The sequence below is a fragment of the Perissodus microlepis genome, chromosome 18 (assembly GCF_051167445.1).
Source record: "Perissodus microlepis isolate ML-2025 ecotype Zambia chromosome 18, ASM5116744v1, whole genome shotgun sequence".
NCBI classification, from domain to species: domain Eukaryota; kingdom Metazoa; phylum Chordata; class Actinopteri; order Cichliformes; family Cichlidae; genus Perissodus; species Perissodus microlepis.
Genome location: NC_140478.1, coordinates 6,149,630 through 6,172,697, shown reverse-complemented (window position 1 = coordinate 6,172,697; position 23,068 = coordinate 6,149,630). Strand labels below are relative to the sequence as shown.

The following is a 23,068-nucleotide window of genomic DNA, read 5'->3' as shown; positions in this document are numbered from 1 at the left end:
TATTGCCTGATAACAAAATGTTAAGAGAGAAAGATGAGTCTACTGGCTACAATTTTGATTTCTATTGATTACTATTAATTATCGCTATTACAACAGGTATTGAATAATTTGTTACCAGACAGTCGACATATACCTCTCTCTTGTTTCTCTCTGCCTGTCCCCCCTCGATAGGTACGACCCCGAATTCCTTGTGTGGAATCAAAATCAAGCCGAGCAAAGAATGACAAAGTAATCCAACTATTTATTTATACTATTGTACATTCTGTCTATCTTACCTTTGTCTCATTCACTGAATCTTTCCATCCTCTCTATATGGCACCACTATCAGAAACAGATGTTAATGTTAATGGCAGCATGACAACATTTCATATATGCATTGTCACCCATTTAGGACTGCATTAAGCAGGAATCGCTTTTATTCTTAGTGTTACTTGGGTTCTAAATTGGAGAGCAGATCAGGATTTAATCACGTCATCACATAACATGAGCAAAGAAAGACAAGAAAATGATATCGCTAACCAAATATCGATTGCTTTGCGTGCAATTTGTAGGTATTTGGCTATCAGAGCCTCTTTTACATTGTCAACATTCCTCATTCTCTCCATTGGCTTTTCATGTCTCCATCCATACCTTCATGAGTTTATCTATCTGTTAGTTTATTTGGCCGTTCATTTGTCTCCATTGTTTGTCTGAATCATCTCTGAACTGACTTTGTGTCAACTGTATTCACGTGGCTTGCCCGGTTTTCTTTTTCGCACCTGTTTTTGTATTTTGTTTTAATGGTGCTGATCTTTTCATCTCTGGAATGCAAACAGATCTGTTTTCCTGAATACATGAGTTTTCCTTTATTCCTGAAAATTACTGAAGCACCACCATTAATCTTAAACTCAGTGAAGCCAAAAACCAAAAATATTCAATTTCCAACAAGTGCTTATAAATATCCCTGCTAGCCTGTGTGGTTTTATGAGTTGTCCAAGCACTTTTGTTTTTTCACATGTCTCCTTTTAAAGAGGGCTGTCGATCCATTTAATAATGTGCCACTATGTTTCACTTAAGAACATATTTCATAAACTAATGTACTAACCAGATATGTAAAATCAACTAACAGTACTGACACAGACAACATTAGCTCACTCTTCAGAATGTGAAATGCCAGTGATTTTCTTATCAGTGCCAGTCAGGGTGTTATTGTCCAAACCAATACAAGAGTTTAATGCTGCTCTTGGAAAATCCCTTATAAAGGATTCAAATTCACAAGCTAAGCTCACTGAACTAGACTAGACTTTATTTACTGTATATGTTTGAGGAGATGAATCAACAGATTAGTAGTTTTATTGTGTTATGTTGAATCATGTCAAAATGAAATGAGCCCAGTGAATTAATGAACCAATGGAATTGAGAACATGAGTCCATAGGCTTCTGTCAGTGAAAACAGAAAAGACTGGATCAGTAAACATCACTGGCTGCACATAAGCAAAAAAAGTAAGGTTTCTAATTTAAATGCATACAATGTAGCAGAAATATTGTGTTTTGAACAGGATACGAAGTGAACCCGACACAAATCTCACTCTAAGCTGAACTCAAAAGTTGCAGCAGTTTATAATGTGTATACTGTGCTGTGAAAAGTTGCATATTTGTCACACTTGTATGTTTGCAGCGTAAAAAAATATATCCCCTTAAATTATGAATGAATTGTAATTAACCAAACTTTTTTGGAAAGCTGAGTTTAATTTCATTAGCCACTTCTAGGTCTAATAACTGCCAGACCTGTTAAATCAAGAAATCATTTAAATAAAAACTGTCAACGTAAAGTAGTAAAGATCTTAAAAAAACAGCATCATCCCACAATCATAAGAATCTCCAGATGTTTGGGACTCCAGTAAGAGCCATTATCCACAAGGGAGAAGACTCCCTTTCTAGGAGTGGCCATCCTAACAAAAATACCTCAAAGAGCACATTCCCTCCTTCAGGAGGTTAGAAAAGAACCCAGAACAACATCTATAGAACTGCAGGCCTGACTCGCCACAGTGTTCATGATTCAAGAATGAGAAAGAGATTTGGCAAATGCTCAAAATGCTCAAAAACCATCCAGTATGGCTGAAATAAAACAATTCTGCAAGGAAGAGTGGGTCAAAATTCTTCCAGTGATGTGAAAGACTTATTGACAGTTATTGATCACTTGATTGCAGTTCATGTTGCCAAGCGTGGCACAGCTGGTAATTAGGTTTAGGGAGCAATTACTTTTTCACAGCACTGTAGAACTATTAATTTTGAAAAAGGTTAAATGTTAAATTAAATGTCAATTCTTTGGTTTGAGACTTTGGAAGCCTCAGGTTTTCAAACATTAAAGCTGAAACTGAAACTGTCATAAACACGAATCCATTTACCACAGTTTGTGACAACTGTATGCCACTGCATGTTATACTTGTATAACTATGCACGTGACCAATAGAAGATCTTGAGAAATAAAAGATCTTGAATCTTTCTTTCTTTCTAGCTGGTAGGCAAACATCCAACAGTCATAGTAGGAACATAATAATAATAATAATAGAGTATAAAAAGAAAAAAATAAACGTGCCCTTTTCTTCCTGCACACGTCAGCTACACTACAATCAGCAGATATGAGTTTATATGCTGGGAGAAGGAAAGGGCAGTTTACAACTTTTGAGGGTTGAAGGTACGGAAAATGTTTTTGTAGCACAAAAGGACAAGAGCACGATGGTAAAGTGCAAACTGGATAACTGTATTATACTGCTAACAGAATTTTTAACTCTCTGCAGACACAGACAGCATGCTAACACAAAGCTAGCAAAGAGCCGAGAGTGATGTTAACGCTGACAGTATGCTGAACCCCAGCCTAGCAGCCAGAGCCTAACTAGTAACAAAGGCAGTGATGAGCGGTCAGGCTCGTAGCTTTGAAGCATCATTTCTACCTGTAGATGTTTACTCTTATCACTTTGAAGTCTCTTAGGGCTGGTTTTAATTTTTGGTTTATTTTGTCTGCTTTGTTTTCAGAATTAAAAATTAAAACAAAGATCTTGTGTGTCCTCATTAGGATGTAGAATTGTGTTGGTGTGTGGCACTGTAGTCCAATCAGTTATCATTAAGGAACAAATATTAACTGTATTCTTAACAGTAGGGTCTTTACCTTACAATCCAAATGGCCTTGAGGCAACTGTTGTTGTAAATAAAACTGAATTAAATTGAATCATTGGTAGTCAGTGATGTAACGTTACAGCTGCCAAAGAAAGCCTCTGCTCTTATAAAAACACATCAGGCAGGCTTATTTGCACCTGAACACACAACTTCTGGAACAGAACATGTCCTTTGAGCAGACAAGACCAAATTGGTCAAATTTGATCATATGGTGCTTGGTGTTGCATGTTTGGCCAACACCAAGCACCATATCAACACAAACTCCTCAAACACAAACAGCACAGTGGTGGAGGGGTAAGAATTTGGCTTGTTTTGCAGCCACAGGACGTGATGACCTTGCAGTGGTCCATTAGACCAACAGGACAATGATCCAAAATACAGCAGCTAATCAAGGTGTTGCAATGGTCCAGTCAAAATCCATATCACAACCTGATTGAAATATTGTCCATAAACGAATACCCACAATCCTCTTCTACAGTGTTAAGGTTAGAGAGACAAATAAAATCAGATAGAAAACACTGATTTCAAATTATTGGTGCTAAAGATGGTCCTACAAATGACTGACTCATGTGGTGTAATTAGTTTTCACATACTGGATAGACTCCAGTCAAAAGTTTCCTTTTCGCCTGACCATATAAAGTCATCATTAAGATTTTTCATCATAATTTTCAGAGTTAATACTTTCATTCTCGTCTTCTACAAAATCAGCTTCAGTAATGAAAACTATTTGATTTTTGAAGGCATGAAAATAGAAATTACATGAAAATGAAAAAGAGATCAAATAATTTGTTGCACTGATGCTATCTGTAGTGACATAAATGAGGAAACGCTCATTAAACTATCTTTATACTCTAAAAGATTCAAACAAATTTCATTTACCTGATTTTTCAAGCCGTTCGCCAGCGTAATCTGGCAAATCAAGACATGTTACTGTAGAGACAGCATCTTATGTACTCCAACGCACTTCCTCCCTTAGGCTTCTGGTAATTTATGGAAACATTCATGCTAACACGAAGACAGATTTGTAAGAGACAGGATCTGACCCGATCCTAAAAGTGCCTCATTTTATTTCATGCTCTCCTGCACACTGAGAATCTCTGATCCATACTCAGTCACATGGATAAGATGGACTGTGTGTGTTTGTATGTGTGCTTTTCAGCTTTGCCTGACATCTCCTGACCTTTCGTTCATCTCGTCCAGCTTCAATAGGCCAGTCAGTCAGCCATGCTATCACACCCTCACGCACACCAACAGTATCTTCGTAACCCAAACTTACACACACACACACACACACACACACACACACACACTTTTTCTCTAATTTTCTCCCTGCCTCAGTTTCTGTTCTCCTTCCCATCAATTCAACTTCTAACTTTTTTCCTATACTAAAACTACAAAGATGTCACCCAGACATAAACAAGCACACATAGATTTAACTTGCAACTGCTTTAATGTGTAAGTGGGTTTGTGCCACAAAAAAACTCATTCATCAAATACAATAGATTTCTTCTCAACCATAAATGATATATAAAGGATAGACATAGCCTTGATGTTATTGATTTGGCCTTCGGCATGTTTTTCTTGTTTGAAGCTAGATGTTTCCATATCTGGATTTAGAGTGGACCGATAACTTTTTAGACCAGATTGTCAAGATGAATCCAAACTTTATGGATGCATCATATAGACACAAATGTCTCCTCTATCTATTGCGGTGTTTTGGTTACCATGTTACTGTCCTGAGTGGTAGTCTACCACAAAGTGAGATAAAGGGGTTAGTGAGGCCTTAAAATCAGAATTATCGATGTCACAAAGGTGCTTTTTCTGTTGCAAGAGTAGATCCCCATAACTTATGCTCAACACATAACTTGGTCTGGAATGAGATGAGAAAACTAATCAGTTACATTTGTAGCACATGTATGATCAAGAATACCTATTCAGTCAGTAAAATTAGTTGCACTTTAATCTGGTGACAAACTAAAACAATTTCCACACCTCATTTTTTAAGGCTACGGGACAGAGTCAGAGCTGAACACACTGAGTAATCTTTAATGTTTTGTGCATGCAGTTTAAAGTGTGAGAGCTCTAATGTGGAGCTGTCATGTTAGAAATAAACAGGAGCACTGAGAGCACACTGAGTCAAATCACTAGATTTGAATTCTTGCAGCACCACTGTCTTCTCTCACTTTCATTTTACTCCAGAGTACACATCTCTCTTGTAGCAGCTCTTGTGTCTGTTGTCTTTTTCCACTCATCAATCCAGTTTCTGCCACTTATCTGGGTCACAGGAGCACCAGTCTGTACAGACTGGTGCAATGTCTACATCACTGCTGAAGCTGCACCAGTCCATCTGTAAGTCTCCTGCTCCACTCTTCCCTCACTCATGAACAAACCCCCAAGATACTTGGTGCAGTAACTTGTTCCCAACCCAGACTAGGCACTCGTCGACTGAGGACCATGACCAAAGTCCACAGACCACATGTAAACTGGTTGGTCAAACTCCCACACACGCTCAAATATCCTCAAAAGTATGAGGAGCCGATCCAGTATTCCACAGCGAGGATGAAAAAATGCATTGTTTCTGTAGAATTCAATGTCCAACTAACTGCATGGACCTTCCTGTGGAGGCTGAGAAGTGTGATCCACCTAAACACACTGGAACACTCTCTCCATTCCATCTTCTTAATGGGGGAAACACCACCCTGTCCACAGCCACAGTCACTGATTTCCACACATTGTTGCAGGAGTTTAAGCCGTTAAAACCAATGGTAGCACAAATGGTCCTGCCACTTTTAGGTCAAACTTTTAAAAGTTTAAAAGAACCCAAATGTAATAAAATGTCTGTCTTCTGTAGAGCTCCATAACACTCACTCACTCTGTCTTCTCTCAACCAACCAGCAGGACTGCTGTGTGATTATTGTAATGACCCTAATATCACTGAAAAACGCAGAGTCGCTGCTTTCAGGAAATGTTGGAATTTTTTCAATTAAGCAAATGGTTCAGGAGGTTCCAGAGTGACAGATGTTGGAAAAAAAAAAACTCTGCAAAACACCTGTCTAAAGGTTAGGCTTTAGAGGGTTAACTACATTAGTGACCTTATCCCCAGTGATGGCGTGAGCCCCCTTATAAACATCCTTACATTTGAACACGGTGTTTGTTATGGGCAAACAGTGGTTAGCACAGAAATCCAACAACAAAACAGAATTCGGGCTTAGGTGAGGCGGGTCATTTCTCACAATCAGACTCCTCCAGGTCAGGCTATCATTGTGCATATTAAAGTCCCCCAGTAGGACAATGGGATAACCAAATGGCTCAATTTCAGGCACCCAACTCAGGAAAGCAAAGCTGCCAGGAAAGCTGAGCACTCTGAACTGTCATTTGGCAAGTAAGCACAGTCAACAGTCAAGACCCTCAGGATCTGTTTCCTTATCCAAAGGCAAACCTGGGGGATACAAGTATATCCATTCCTGCTCACAGCCTCTCACCAAAGTCTTAGACCAAATGCAATTCACAGTACCATTATAGAGGAAAAACCATACCTCGTCCTAGGGGTCACTGGGGCCAGAACCCTGGAGACGGCCCTTGGGGTAAAAGCACGTCGGTGAGGATCAACAACTTTTGGGGTCATAGGATTTTGCCATTGCCTTTTTAAATTGGTTCCACAGTCAGATCCACGCCTGTCTTCAAAACACCAAGGTTTGTTTTTTTGTGAAGGAGTCGCTGTCATGACGCCATTAAATCAGCGGTCCCCAACCTTTTTTGCGCCACGGACCGGTTTATGCCCGACAATATTTTCACGGACCGGCCTTTAAGGTGTCGCGGATAAATACAACAAAATAAAACTAGTACCGGTACCGAAAAAAAGAAGATTTATTCATAACACACGTGAAAAGACCCAGGAAAACCGAGTTAACGATAACAAAATAACGCTGAAAGCCGATAAAAACCCTGAAAACCATACATTTCACACCTGAGCCTCAACTCTCGCGGCCCGGTACCAAACGACTCACGGACCGGTACCGGTCCGAGGCCCGGGGGTTGGGGACCGCTGCATTAAATGACCAATCGGTGTCATGTAGTCTGACTTCACATTTTCAAATCGGCTGAGCTTGCTTGGAATGCCGTCTAAGTAGGTACTAAAAAGTACCTGTTACCACCTAATGGTAAACCCTAAAAAATGTAGTCAAGCCAAGGAATAAGAGGCATAATCTATGGGTGATGAGACAATGACACCATTTATTATATACAGTTTATGGTTTTAACAGAACAAATGATAACTTTTATAGAGCATTTAATGCTAAGCTCTTTTTACCACACCGCAGTAGTGTGAGACATGATTCCATCTTCATTGTTTGCTCTTTCATAAAGAACAGATGACATTAAATGTTTTAAAGAGACAAACATCATCCCTGTTTGCTGTGTTTAAACATTCTTGATCAGTTACTATACAAAGAGCTACACCCATCAGCTGAATTTGATGTGGGCAGCTCCACACGTGTTTCTGGGTTTTTTTCTCTGGTGCTAACCAGTACAACACTGGAGCTTGCGCTGCTGAATTCCCTTTTTCTATAAATACACTGTAATGTTTTGCTGTTAATCAGCCGCCTGAAGTTGTGCGATGCCCTGCTGAAAAGTTAATGCAGTGAATCAGCGCCGTTGTCAGTGTGTTTCAAATTCTCTTTCTTCTTTTCCTCCTTTCTTCCCTTTCTATCAGTTTACTCTGCAGGTTTCTACCTGTCGGTCCGTGTCTGCCTGTATTTCTGTTTGTCTTTCGGGGGTTGAGTCATCAGACGAATCTCCATTTCCCCCACTGACAATCCTCAGTAGGAGTGCACACACAAACATACCGACACAAATCACATAGTTCACTCTCTGCTTTCAAATCACTCTATTCCTCAAAAATCCTGACTCACAGGAAATCCTTTCAGCCCGATATGGCAGGGAGCATCATCTGCCTGCAGCCCTCACATCACAGCGCCTCGCCCCGCTTTCTGAATACATAATTCATAGATAGCTTATTTATTTACCGAGTTTAATTGTTGGGTTGCCTGCAGCCTGACATCTCGTATTGTGGTGTAAATGTTTTGGCTGTGGGTGACATGATCACGCACAGAGCCACACACACTCGCGCACATACCTACGCAAGTGCTGATGCAAGATAGCCCACCTGGATGGTTAGGAACAAAGAGGGGATTGATGGTTCGACGGTACTTTGTCCCAGTCCACTGAGTCGCCAAATGAAATGTTAGGCTCTCGGGAGTCAGGCACATGTGCACAGATGCAGGCGCAGGTCCATTTACACAGATGTATCTACATATGTGCATAAGATGAATTTTCACAATATATACTGTGTATACTACTAGTTTTTGGACAAATCTTTGGATTTGTGGAATCTGCTGGGTCAAATCTGTCCTTGTAGGAAGAGCTCCAGACAATCAGGACTCTTTTTGCTTCTTCATTATTCAATAAAATTTTTTGAATTACAGTGCATAGTGCTTTCATTACCTATCTTTATTATTGATATACTTGAGAATCGGTAAAAGCTAAGGCAGAATCCACATATTTATAAGAGCCTACTTTTAAACTCACGTCACTCAGTTCACTTTTCAGTTCTGGCAGAATTTCGTGTCTTCCACAAAAGCATTCGTCTCCAAATATGTTCTATATTCTTTTCTTAACTCTAACATTAAAACAGTGCAAACATTCCCTGCATGAACACTTTTGCCTGAAGTTCACAGATGGCTCAGTAGTATTTGCTCACCCCACTGTGATGTTGTCACACAGTGTTTGGGACTGGGAGCACCATATTCTCTTGTGTTCTCTTTTCGGAAGAAACACACACAGAATGAAAGCGAGAGGGAGTAAAAACTTGTACAGCTCTGGGCTAAAGTTAGTGAATGAATGAACCATAATAGTACAGCTTTCTGGGGCAGAAAACCCTCCCACAGGAGACAGGCCTGACTCGAGTTTTTCTACAACTGTAGGTAGAGATAGATTTTAGTGTCGGCTTCTTTCAGCGCACATTTAATGACATGTCAATATCCTATATCATCTTTATGTTGTATGGGACACCCATGCCCCATACAGTACATAGACTATTTATAAAAGGGACATCATCCAGTGGTTTATAAATGCCCATTTTTGAGCCTTGCATAGATGCATTCCTACTAATTAGTGCTAAGCAATCGGAAAAAACAAACAAACTTGAATTTCGTTCATAAAACTGCTGCTCAGAATTCTTGGATGGCTGTTGATACAGTACACATACATGTATGTTGAGCACACACAGTAAACCCTTTTATATGTCAGACATAGTGTTCAGTTTAGAGAGTTGAATCATAACTTAAAACTTTAATACAGTTTAAAAATATGTTGTATAAAACCCCATGCTACTGTATAGACTGTAAATAAAAGATGGAAAGCGGCAGTGTGACATCACTTTGCATTTCACATTTTGAAGCTTTAGCCTTAGGATTTTGGCCAAAAACATGTTTCTTTATTATTATTATTATTATTATTATTATTATTATTGTTGTTGTTGTTGTTGTTGTTATTATTATTTGTGCTAGAGTTCCCACATTTGACTAGCAAGGAGGAGTGCTAAATTATCATTATCAGCTAACACTAGCAAGCTTAAGCAAGCATCCATCAACTTGACATGGATGTCTGCTAATTAGTCCTAAGTTACAGACTAATAAAATACCAAAACTGAAGCACGAACTGGACATATTATAGCAAATACCAAATCACAGAATTTGTCAGATAATTGTAATTAAAATGATCCAAAGGGCTCCAACAGCTGAAACACTGAGGATAGCTCCAGTTCAGTTCAGTTGTATTTATATAACTCCAAATCACAACAACAGTCGCTTTAAGGTGCTTTAAGCTAGTTCAGGGACTTGAATTACTGAAAGTGAGTCCTAGCAGACGGCCACCAATTACAGCTCCCTGTTTCAGCACAAGAGTCAGTCAGAGCAACCACACCCTTAACTTTAAGCTTTTGCCATTATCCAGGTGAAGGATTTATGAAGATACAAACTATCTATTTAGGCCAAAGCTATATTTGGAAATTTGGAACATGCTTGTTAATGCCGTTAAGTTGGGCTTTCTTTACATGGGAGTCTATGGAAATTGACTGGCTTTTAGATTTAGCCTCAGGTGGTCATTTGAGGAATTACAGCAGTTACAACATTTATTTAGTCCTGGAGGCTGCTGCTTGGTGTCATTGTTATAAAAGGAAATATTAGCTCTTTTTCTGTCATTTATTATTTATTTTTGCTCATTTTGTCTCAGAGGACTGACTCAGCAAGCCTTCAATGAATTGTAGTTCTTTCACAATGGCTTCAGTTTGCACTTAGGGAGATTGTCTTGTAGTCCCATATAGAATAAATGCATGTTTGTGTTTCTATACGTCTCGTGTGTCTCACACTATAGTTTATTATCAGTGGCTCCTTGCATTTTTCTCTTGCAACATAATACTAATAAATAAGTCCAGATCAAGTGTCCCTTACATTACTTGTGAACTCATACTAAATGACACTAAGAGTCACTTAAGTCTCATAAAAGTTTTATACTACAGAAACTAAGATGAATATTTATTGTACAGCTGTTTTTCACTGTATGTGTGCACAACTCTGCAGAGCATCGTGCATCTAGCCTTGGGTTGAGTTTGATCTGCTGTGATGGATGCACCACTTTTGTCTCTCTGGCCTTATTCTAGACTCTGGTGTGTGTGTGTGTGTGTGTGTGTGTATTCCTTTCTTTTTATGATGTATTTATGTACATTTCTGGCCAATTCCTGTTATGTCAAAATGTATTCACACAGTGGTGTCTTCTTTCTGTGTGTGTGTGTGTGTGTGTGTGTGTGTGTGTGTGTGTGTGTGTGTGTGTGTGTGTGTGTGTGTGTGTCACATTTTCTGAGCCTGGAGGCTTACACCCACTGAACCTTGTCCCCTTATTTAAGGGATAAGTGTTTATTGTGTCACATTTGTGTGTGTCAGTAGTGGCATGCCTATTCTTGCTACCTGGATTTTAGAAAGGGAGATAATGTAAGATACAAACTTAAAAGAAGACCGTGGATTTAAGAGATCACAGCATGATAAAAAATCTTTTTAGAGTTATTGTGGTAGAGTGCCACTTTACCTTCAGGTAATGCTTATTGTTCGTCCACTGATGTGCAAGCAACATCTCTGTGTTTTGATGGAGTAATATAAGTGAAATTGTTTCACTGGTGCACATGTTAAGTCCTTCAAACATCAGTGCCGACGGACCTCTTGTGTAGCTTATTATGGTATCCACGGCTCTCGTTGTCACTAAAATGGTTAAAATGTATGAGCTGAGTGGGTAACCTTTTTTGCTCTACATCGAGAAAAGCACTGAATGTATTTGGGTGCATGTCAGGAAGTTAGCACCTGGAGGCAATTAAAACACCCAACTCTTGCAGTTACCATCACAAAGTGCACCCGATTCTTGTGTCACAACTGAGTCAGCTCACACAGTGGCAAAGCATGCTCATACTTTTAGATTTAGCTTAGCGGTAATTTTGTTAGGACATTATTATCTCATATTTCAATGAAGGATAATAGTCTATAAATCCTGTTAGATATTACATGAAAAGGATTTTCCTTATAAATCCAGAACTTGCCGGAGGAAGAAGATATTTTTAAGTTTACAAATAATTCAGTGATAACTGCTCATACATCCACAGGTGCACCGTGAACAGGAACAGCTATATGCTAATTTCTTTTGCCACAGTTTGTTTTGACATTATGACACTGACAGGTGAAGTGAATAACACTGTGATAACAAGGGAACATTTTGTCCTCAAAGTTGAGCAGGAAAAATACACACATTCAGTATACAGTCATGGGATATACTTTCAAAACTTGTCTTCTATTTAGACATTCACCACTTTCTATTAATCCAATCGCATCAGAGGATCCCATCAGATTATCTCATGGAAATATATTTTTTTATTGGACTAAATATCGTATAGAATGCAAAAGATGCCAAATGGGACATTGAGCCATTATTTTAAAGTGTTAAACATGACATCTGACACAACTGCATCATAGATAGTTTTGTTGTATAACAATGTGACAAGGTGTTATCCCCTTTTTAAATTGCACACAGAGAAACAGTGAAGGGCAGAAAATCTGATGATCTTAAAAAACTGAAAAAACATATGAATAACAAGGATGGTTTCATATTTTAGCTGCGTTCCCCTACTCTTGGGTACGCTGGATTTAACAACACTTGCCCATCCTTGATTATAGCTCCTCCTGAAAGACTCTTCTACCTTCTCTCCTCCAGATTTATTTTAGAAATTGAGACATATTGTGATTGATTTCCAGGTCACAGACAGGATGACAAAGGAGACGAGGAGGAAAATGAGAAAAGGCCACAGACTAAATACAAACTAGGAAGGAAGGAACAGGTAAAGTCAGACAGGTACTAGCGAGGGGAGGGAAAACAACAGAGTGGAATAAAAACACAGAGCCACATGAAGCACTAAACTTCCAAATCAAACTGGGAGTAACTCAAAGAAGGACCAAGAATACATTCACAAACACGAGTTGGTTACAGAGAGGAGAAACACAACAGTCACGTGGTAGAGAAACTTGAGCAAAATTTATAAAAATCCAAGAATTAACAAAAGAATCAAAAACCAAGTAAACCAAGAGGACCGAGTCTAAGGGTTATCATCTAGGAACTATAGTTTTAAAGTACACCGATCAGGCATAACATTTTGACCACCCTGACCCATCGAGGCATGGACAGTAGATGTGCTGTGGTATCTGCACCAAGATGTTAGCAACAGATACTTTAAGTCTTGTGTATTCTGACATCTTTCTATCAGAATTACCGTTCAAGTTTTCAGCATTTTGAGCTTCAGTAGCTCGTCTGGTGGATCGGACTACACGGGTCAGCCTTCGTGAATCAGTAATCCTTGTCCATGCATGACCATGTTGCTGGTTCACCACTGTTCCTTCTTTGGTTTCTAATAGATCACTGCAGACCAGGAACACCCACAAGAGCTGCAGCTTTCGACCCAGTCATCTTGCCTTCACAATTTGGTTCCTTGGGAATGTTCAAAATGTTCACTTGCTTCCTAATATTTCAAACTAACAAGGCTCCAAGATGAAGAGATAATCAGTGTTATTCACTTCACCTGTCAGTGGTCATCATATTATGTCTGATCAGTGTAAATATAACATTGTCCTGTAAAACAGAACTATAGTGCAGCACATTTACAGTAAATGTACTTCTATAGTTAAATCTCAGCTCTCTTATCGTCTCTGTAATCAATTGCAGTTATGTTATTGTTTTTTGCCATTTCATCAGTTTACATAACTAATCTGTCTGATGTAAGAAGCGATCTTTACTGATTATTCTAGAAGCTTCATATGTGCAGACGTCCCACCACCTCATAAAAACATAAACATACACACATGACAGGAGCTTCTTATCAGCCGGTTAACCTACTCAAGGTTATGTCATCTTTAATCGTATTTATTGCTACCGTATGTTAATAACAGCAGGATTCTTCTTGTGGAGGGAAGCCATAAAAGAAACAGAAAGCCATTCACACAATCGATTTAAACGAAAGAGAGAAAACTGTTGGAATTTAAAGAGCGCAGGGAAACAAATAACCTTTGAAATGATTCTCTCTCCATTTTCCCCATTTTTCAAACACTGAGTTTATCCCATTGGGTCATTATGAAACTTCGAGACAAAAGCTTTCTAATCCTGGCTCTTCTGCACTGCCTTTGATGGTTGGGCGTGCATGCAAGTCAATGAGTGTGTATGCGTGTGTGTTCGTTTGCCGGCATTAGTTGTGCGCTGCATTGTGTGTCTTGACTAATGCCGCCCTAAGCTGCACGCTGACCTACGGCATAAGTGCATGTGTGTGTAAACCTGCAAGTGTTTGTGCGCAAATGTTTACATTAGATTAGCCAGAACTGAAATTATCTCCGCGGGTTGTTGCAGCATCAAGAAAGAGACACATCAAAGAGAAATAGGTCTGCATGCAGCCTTAAACTTCTCATGACTGTCAGAAAGCTTCAAATCAAAGAGTAGAAAGGTGCAGGTTTAAAAGAAGAAACAGCAGGTGGACTCTATCAAACACAGCAGAGCATATGGCGAAAGATGATGGTAGAAATTAGTATCCGGGAAGCATCGGCTCCTCCTCCCAAATCCCAAGAATATTAAATCCCGCTGTGGGACTAAAAGTTTGCACCAAACAAAGAGCCGGCGCCTGCCTTAGTTGGTCCCAAGAAACCGCTGCTGTCAAGGAACTGCGATGCTTTTGTTGGCCTATATCAATAAGCCACGCCTCCCTCTCCACAATCCATCCAGTCCTCTGATTCCCTCGCTGCGGCTTTATTCTTTCACATCACATCTTTCTCACGTTAATCTGTGTTTCTACTTTTGTGCCGGCACCCCTCACATGTATGTGTAGGGTTAGTGAGCTTATTGTGTTTCTGTGTGTGTGTGTGTGTGTGTGTGTGTGTGTGTGTGTGTGTGTGTGTGTGTTTGTCTGTGTGTGTATATGCCTTAAGCATGCCTTTTAGGCAAGAGCACTAGTAGACCTCTGGTTGGACGCTAAAGCCAGGGTAGCTGGGGGAAATTAAAGTAAGGACTTATCACCACAGAAGGAAGAAGCTCTTATAGTGGCTCAGTAGCTGCTCAGTATTCTCACAATAGAAGCCATAGTGGATCGTACCACAATGCACCGAATGGACGCTCTTTGGGAATTTCTATTTTACATTCTATAAAAAAACTGGACAGTTTCAAAGTTCATGTGTATCTGATTTATGACTTAACTAGATTCTCTTTGTTATACCCAGAGAAGATGCACAAAATGAAAGGAAGAACGTCAGGTTACTTTAGAAGCAAAGACGGTGCGTTTTGCACAAGTTCTTAAATGTAACATCTTGCATTTGTTAGGCTGCTGTTTTTGTATCCCTGTGTTTGCTTTATGACATATCTCTAAATGTTTGACTGTGTTCATTAGACCTTAGCAGTGCTTTTGGAGTCCACAGGATAAAATGTATATTGATCTAGCACAATGGGCAGCCAGAAAATGCACCACATTCACTGCAGTGAGTTTGCCAACTCCATTCACTGAGATGGATTTTATAGACAACTAACAGTGCCCGGCCTTCGCTGTTAGTGAGGGCCTGGATTCTAGAGGAGGGAGAAACCGTAGATATTAAATGCAGTTACTAGCTTCTGTAGCTCCTTTCTTTACAGCCAAATGAAAGCATTGAGTTAAAAAAAATGACTTCTTTGTCTGAAAACGACAGCAAGTCACATTAAAAATGTATGCATGCATGCAGCCTGCAAGTCCTTGGGCTTATTTGATAGGGTTATGTTTTCAAAAAAGCAAACTAGAACTATTAAATCAAGCTGTATATTCTTTTTCATTTCATATCTTTTTTCTTAAAAGCACTTCTTTCCTTATCGGAGAGGAACAGCCTTTTACCATGTTGTGACTGTTGATGTTATATAGTTTGTGACGCACGTGCTTGGAACGTAATAAACTCAACAACCAGCTGATCCAAGCTGACTTGGCCAGAGCGTGAATGAGTAAAAAAACAACTACACATAAGAAATATTAGAATAGAGCCTGTTGTGATGTTAAAAATATTGGCCAATATACTTAAATATGAGATTTTCAAATCAAGAAATTCCAATATAGGTCTTAAAATCCTCTATTGATCCGGCTCTGATAAGAAAAGAATGAGACCTTCATTTTTAGTTGTATTTTCTACACAGTACAATTCTAGACATTAATAAAAACGGCAGGAATAATTTTTGTTTTGGTTATCAGCATGCTGATATTAACAGCCATATAACCGTTTTATTTGGTTCTTTTGAGCCAGTTCTGATATTTAGATGAGTGTTTAATCATTAGCTAATGCTAGCAAGCTTGAGTAGCAAGCTGCATCCATAAACCATACAGATTTGTTGGATGAGCTGTGCCTCAAAGGAATAATTATTTATCAGATAATTCCACAAACCTGGAGATGCCTGAAACTGCAGATGGCTTCCACAGTTCTCAGTAGAGGTTTGTTCTTTGTTTTTTTTAGCATTTGATTTTTCACGTGTTCCACAAAGGAGGCCTACATGTCTGACTGTGACGCTACAGAATACTCTGTAAGTCATGTGTGGAAAAGTGAAGAATATGTTGACAAAAATAATAGAACACCTTTTACCAGTGCTCTATTTTACCTTTAAACATAGTTTACATTTTACATTCACACACTAATGATCTCATATTTACTCATTTGCATAACCGAGGTAAGCATTTAATTTATGTATGACATTTAGGTTCCTTACTTGTTGTGGTAAAGGTCAAATCAATCAGCCTGTGCTTATGTCCCAAACCTAAATTGGCAGGCCTTTAGTGAACTGTCACTTGGAAACAGTCACCTGGTGACACGCATCTTTTTTTAATATTGTGCTGAATAATTTCACCCTAAATAAACAGTTATTGTAGATCACTGAAACAGAACAGAAATCTCGGTTTATTTAATGTGTCGGTTTTTTTCCCCCCTTTTTTCTTTTGATTTATTCCAACTTATTATGCTTCTCTTTCTGTCTCTCTGTCTTTCTTTCTTCCTTCTCCGGTAAGCATTTTAAATCAGGGTCACAGTAGGGAGGCAGGCTAACAGGTTCAGCTCCGCACACACATCTCTATCTCTGCATTCATCAAAGCATACTATATTTTCTCTCTCTCTGTGTCGCTCTGTAGGGAGTTTGGCTGGAGGGATCCAGAGCTGCCAGAGGTGATCCAGATGTTGCAACATCAGTTCCCATCAGTTCAATCCAATGCTGCTGCTTACCTCCAGCACCTCTGCTTTGGAGACAACAAGATCAAATCTGAGGTATCAATCACTGAGGGAAACCTGCACAGACACAAGATTCTCACACACGGAGAAATTAAATATGTCATATTTAATTGACATAAATTAAATTATTTAATTTAATTGATGTCATAGCACTACAACATAATGTTGCTTACACACACACATGCATGCTTTAACTCTGTAAGTTTAATCAGAACACCCACTGAAATTCTTTCCCAGGGCTTCCTCTGGTGCAGATGAACATTAAGGTAGAGTTTGAGTAATGTTCTGTGGTTTGCTGAACATTTTTTCGTCAGTGCTTTCTGTGCCACAAGTACGATTTCAGAGCTAGGTGCTCTATGACTCTGCGTGTGTGTGTGTGTGTGCTCGCATTAAAAATGTTTTTCATACTTATGGAACAGGCAAATGGTGAAATAATACTGCAACTTCTCCACGGTGCTTCCTGTGTGGATTCACCAATAATGTTCCTGAAGCAGACTGCCTGTGGTCATTCTAGCATTGCAGCGCATCAGTTATCTTGCCAGCGGGCCTTCCTTAAATTACACATATTGACATTTTGGAACAAACAGTAGTCTTTATTTACATGGCACCTCCACAAAGTGCTTTTTTCTGAAAACAATCTACAGCAACACAACATTTTAAACAGAACACAGTAAAGAAAAACAACTATATATTGCAACAATGTATGCAAAAAAAATTAAAATAAGAAGCGACTAATTTTAGATAAAATTGTGAAAACTGGATAATCAATAAAGCAGTTAAAAGCAACCCAGAAATAACAAGTGAATGAATGCAGAATGCATCAAAACAAAACAAAACGGCAAAGTAGCAGATAAGTACGCCTGCTTTTCACTAGACCCAAGTCTCTGATGTGTCCTGATTGTCTGTAAATGAGTTGTTCTAAATGCACCCAAGCACCATCATCTTTGACACGGGTCACCATGAGAGAAAACAAAGTTTTGAGTCTTTAAAGCCAAATATATATCGTTTTTGACTATTCTTACGGTGGCCCTGAAAGATCAAACACACTGCAACCAGCTTGGGAAGTGATGAGGTAAGAGTGCACGGTTAATATTAAATCAAAACATACATTACCTGCATCTTTTTCTCCCTCCCAGCACAGAAGAATCTTCCGCTTCTTTTAAGCGTGAATCAATGCGGTCTTTCCCGTGTTTTGCCTTCAGTCACTTCCACGGCTATTCCCTCACGCTGCTGTTTCCCCCAAAAACATTCCTACTGTGAGAGTTGTTCTGTGTGATTTTCCAGCATTTTTCTGTTTGCTGGTGTTTTCTTAAGTCGCAGTGTGTTTGACCTCTCAGGGCCACCCTATATTCTTCGTCCGTTACACCAGAAGATTAAAACACTAAACAAAGTAAATGCTAACGATCAAAGCATTCATTCCGAATAGGTCTGATGCTCGGAAACCCAAAGGGTCCGTCGCCATTGTTTGCGGATGCTTAGGAGCGACTTGAGGAACATGACAAAGAGTCCAAAGTGGAGCCAGATAACACAGAGCACCCCCAGATGGCTGTGTTTGCAGCACAAGGGGGCCCTACCCAGTATTTAGACAGAGGTTTTGCTGTTGTAACTGATTTATGTCTATTGATGCCGTTTTCCACAACACAGCTGTTTGCTAATTGATCTAATTAACTGAAAGCCCATCATGCTTTAGGGCTGGTCTGGCTGTCCTCGCATCCCGCACAGTGTTTTTTTGTATTCATTTTTCCTCGGAAGTAAACCTGCATGCAAATAGATGCCTTTCTTGAGTTCACTAATGTAATGTTGGTGCTTGTGAGTTCAACCAAGAGTAAAAAAATAAAGTCTTATGTAATTTGTATGTACTGTATCAGGTGCCATTGCTCTCTAACACAAGAACAAAGATAAAGCAAGCAGGGGGTTAATTTTAGCTGAACTCCTCCTGAAGATGAGAATTACAGCTGCTGTTTTCTTCCTCCTTAGTCCTCTTTTGCTTTTTAATATGAATGAGTTAGCTAGTGTGTTTTCATAGAGGGAGGAGAGGAGCTATGTAGTACCAGAGACCATTGTGCAGATCATAATCATGACAAATAATAAATAACTTTATATGATAAATGTTTTATGTGGCTTAAGCACAAAAATCTACACATTGAAAAATCTGGTTAATTTGTTAACTTATTTAGTCCCTAATTGGAATTGATGAAGAAGGCTTTCTCTCAATGTTCTTCATTCAGGATAAAGAACACCTGATTAGCATCACACATTGTGAGAAATCAGACGCTGAGCTGGAAGGCGGTGAATCTGCCCAGTTTCTTTATAGGAATCTTTTATGCTTTTCTCGGCATTATCTAGTTCTCTTTGTTGCGGCAAGTAATGAAGAGAACTGCAGTATGAAGTATGTGTCTGCACTGCAGTATGTGAAGGTGTTGCTGAGTGTAATGCATTACATCAAGAAATGAAGATTGAAGACATGCCTTTGTTCACAATAAACTCTGCCCCAGTCGTGCGCACCTGCAGGAGCTCCGCCACACTCCTCATCAGATAGCATTAACTCCTCATTACGAGCACTTAACCCAGTTTTGCTTATAACTGCGTGCCTACACTTGCTCCTCCTGTCCTTTGGAGCCATCACTGCTCAGTGTCTTGCAGAAAACAGTTTCATCTGTCTCCTCAATGTCAACTCAGTTCAGCTCTGTTCACTTTATTAATCCCCATGGAGGAAATGGATTCGAGGGCAAACAAAGTTCTTCAAACAGCAATGAGCCAACAGGCATTAAAAAATAGAGTGAGGGAGAGACGAGGGTGTGTAAGATGACTGATGAAGTATGGTAGTATGTAGCGCAGGACTGCCAAAACTACAACCCAGGGGCCAAGCTGTTTTTGCCCTTGAGAAAGATGCCTGACTGGTGAAATAATAGACAGAGAGATCTCAGCCCGTTCCCATTCTCAAGGTGTCAAATACTGCTGTTATTCCAGAGCTGTTGGCATTCCCCAAATTACGCATAAGATGTGTTTTGTGTTTGTGTGTGAAACGAGTCTAGACAGTACTAAGTTTGATCTGTCACTTGATTGTAACACTTCTGGGAGACCCCTTGAAATAAAAGCCCTTTAAGCATCATTTTTCAACTTGCAGAATTATTGTAGCACCCTGTCCTTTAATCACAGGGTGGTTTGGATGGGTTTTTTTTGTTTTTTTCCTAAACCTTACCAAAACATTATAGGGTCTAAACGTAACCAAGTACTTCAGTGCATTCAGTCATGTGAAAAGGAAAGTTTTCAGAGGACTTTCTGGACCCCATGATTCAATACCCTGCAGGACCATGTTTAGCAGTCATTTTCTGCATGACTTTCTCAGTCTCTCACATTATTGCTGAGTAATTGTGTCCCATTCTTCTGTACAAGATACGTTTCAGTTCCTTATGATTTATGAACATCTGTTTATGCACAGCTCTCTTAAGGTCCCAGCAGTTCAATCAAGTTGAGGTCCAGGCTTTTTCCACACTGAGATTCTTTTTGTCCTGATGCATGATCCCATCACGAGTTGTAGAATGTGGATCCAAACACAGACTCAGAATGCAGGAAGGAATTAACAAAAAGAGAACCATTTATTAAGGCTGTTGGCAGATAATCCACAAAAAAGGGATGAAACAAAAAGTCCAAAAAGGAACTGAAAACTATAAAGTATTGGAAACATAAAGACAGCTGAACTAAATCACAGAGCAAAAGCAAAGCACAGCTATCAAAATAAAGCAGGAAGTGAGATAACTAAACAGGGAAAACACACACGTGAATGAGGTCGACACGAGAGGATGGGAACCCTGATGAAGGAAATAGACTCTAAAGCATCTATGAATTAGACTAAATACACTGAAAATACATGAATCAAACCATGAGTCGAATAGATTATTTAAATAAACAAAACCTGAAAGCCCAAAAACCACAAATACCATGTCAAATGACCCAGAACCTTGACAGACCCAGTTTAGCTGTCAGAGTTGGCCTACATTTGACTCTGGAGTACTTTGGTATACAGAGTAGTTCATAGTTGACTCAGTGACTGGTACGTGCCCAGGTCCTGCAGCTGCAAATCAATCCCAAATCATCACCCCTCCACCACCGTGTTTGATAGTTGGGATGAGGTATTTGTGCTGATATTCTGTGTTTGTGTGTTTGTTTTTAGACAAATGTGGCGCTTTGCATTATGACCAAACATCTCATCTTTGGTCTTGTCTCAAAGGGTCCTTGAAAGTAGAGTAATACATACTAATACGTATGTTTACTTCAATTCCACAACTGTTCTGTTTTGTTGCTAACAATAATAACCACGTACTCTTACCAAATACTCTTAGTGCCTTTCATTTTAGGTTTTTGTTGTTTGAATGTTTGCACAGCATGACTGTAAAATGAAACACAATTGAATAACTTAAAAAAAAAAAAAACAAGTTACACGTCACCCTTGGTAAGAAAGATCTCCATACTTTTGTTCCCTCTATCTAAAAGAAAAAGAGGTAAATCTACAATCACTTTGCTGCTGGTTGTATTATTTGGGGTTATGTGTTGGTTTATTAAAATGCACTTGTAATTGCAGTTTTTTTGACACAATATTAAGTTCTTTATATTATCCTAACCACCCCAGGTTACAGGGAATATGTAGTGACTGATTTTGTAAACAGCCAGTATCGGCTCTGGCATTTTCAAACACATCCGTGCAATAAGGCTTAATGCTGCGGTACAAAAGTCATGTTAGACAAGCACACCTACCATATCTCTGCACAATCTCTTCCACTGCTTTTGTTTTTATGGAGAGGAGCCAGTCTGCCCTACATTTTCTCTTTGTCTAGACAGAGGAAAGCAGGGAGGGCTGATAGGACAGAAAGTGCAGTGGCTGGCATTTTAATAAATCTCGCATCAGTGAGAGGAGCACCAGCATAGCCTGTTTGTTTATTTTAGTACTAACAAGGTAAAAAGTACAATTCACCTGTTAACATTTTGTGAGGAGATTGGGGTAAACGATGCTCCAATGTCCTTCAGGCTAAATAAAAACACCCCTCGTTTTATTATAATCCACACCTTATATCTGTCCCTCCTCTCTGGTCTCAGATTCGGCGGCAGGGTGGAATCCAGCTGCTGGTGGACTTGTTGGACCACAGGATGACTGACGTGCACCGCAGCGCCTGCGGAGCCCTGAGGAACTTGGTGTATGGCAAAGCCAACGACGACAACAAGATCGCCCTGAAGAACTGCGGAGGCATACCCGCTCTAGTGCGACTGCTCCGGAAGACCACAGACGTGGAGATCCGAGAGCTGCTCACAGGTAACACACGTGCACATACGCAATCTAAACAGTATTGGACCACACCTCTTTATCTTTGAATCCTGGTGTTTTCAGTCTCATTGTCACATTGTATAAAATCAAGCACCATGCAGCCTGCCTTTTAAAACATTTATGAAAGAATGGGTCGTTAAAGTGGTCGCTCCATACAATCGAGTACAGGTCAATTTGTGAATTCTCTTCCCTCCTAGATCTTCCATACCATAGCAACTTACATACCAAGCCAGACAATAGTTACAAATTACAGAGCGAGATCGCTCCAAAACCTCTTTTAGATTAAAAACTGGCTGCTTCATTACATGTGTTACAATGGCTGAGCAGTTCCTGTTGGTGTAATCTATAAGTGGCCCAGTACTTGTCCGTATAGTGTATTTTGAAGTTGCCATCATTAGTGAATACTCACCATAATTCCTGGGAACTAACCAGATGTGTATCCTTCTCCTGGACAAATGAGGCTTATTTTTGTAGAACATTATGTGAACCTCAACTAGCACTAGGCTTGTTGGACATTTCAGCCTGAGGAAAGGGCTTGAAATTGAATCAACAGAGTCATGGGCAGCTATGGCTCACTGATTCACATGTTGAGCGAAGGCTGGCCTGTGTGGTCCGATCCAACAGATGAGCTACTTAAGCTCAAATTACTGAAAGAGGGAATGCTGGTTCTCATAGAAAGGTGTCAGAATACACAGTGCATCATTGCATAGCTGCAGAGAAGTCAGGGTGCCCATACAGT

At 39.6% G+C, this 23,068-nt stretch overlaps 1 protein-coding gene across 10 annotated transcripts in view; it reads left to right on the top strand.

The window, feature by feature from the left end:
• The window catches only part of ctnnd2b (catenin (cadherin-associated protein), delta 2b), a 205,812-nt gene that overhangs the window by 129,792 nt on the left and 52,952 nt on the right, over window positions 1–23,068 (top strand). For 7 of the 10 annotated variants that reach the window (XM_084911795.1, XM_084911793.1, XM_084911791.1 and 4 more), the window contains 3 exons: window positions 172–228; window positions 16,913–17,045; window positions 22,104–22,317. In XM_084911795.1, the coding sequence (XP_084767921.1) occupies window positions 172–228; window positions 16,913–17,045; window positions 22,104–22,317 (404 nt within the window). The remainder of the gene's footprint in view (window positions 1–171; window positions 229–16,912; window positions 17,046–22,103; window positions 22,318–23,068) is intronic. The other 3 variants (XM_084911800.1, XM_084911797.1, XM_084911796.1) reach the window with 1 other exon arrangement.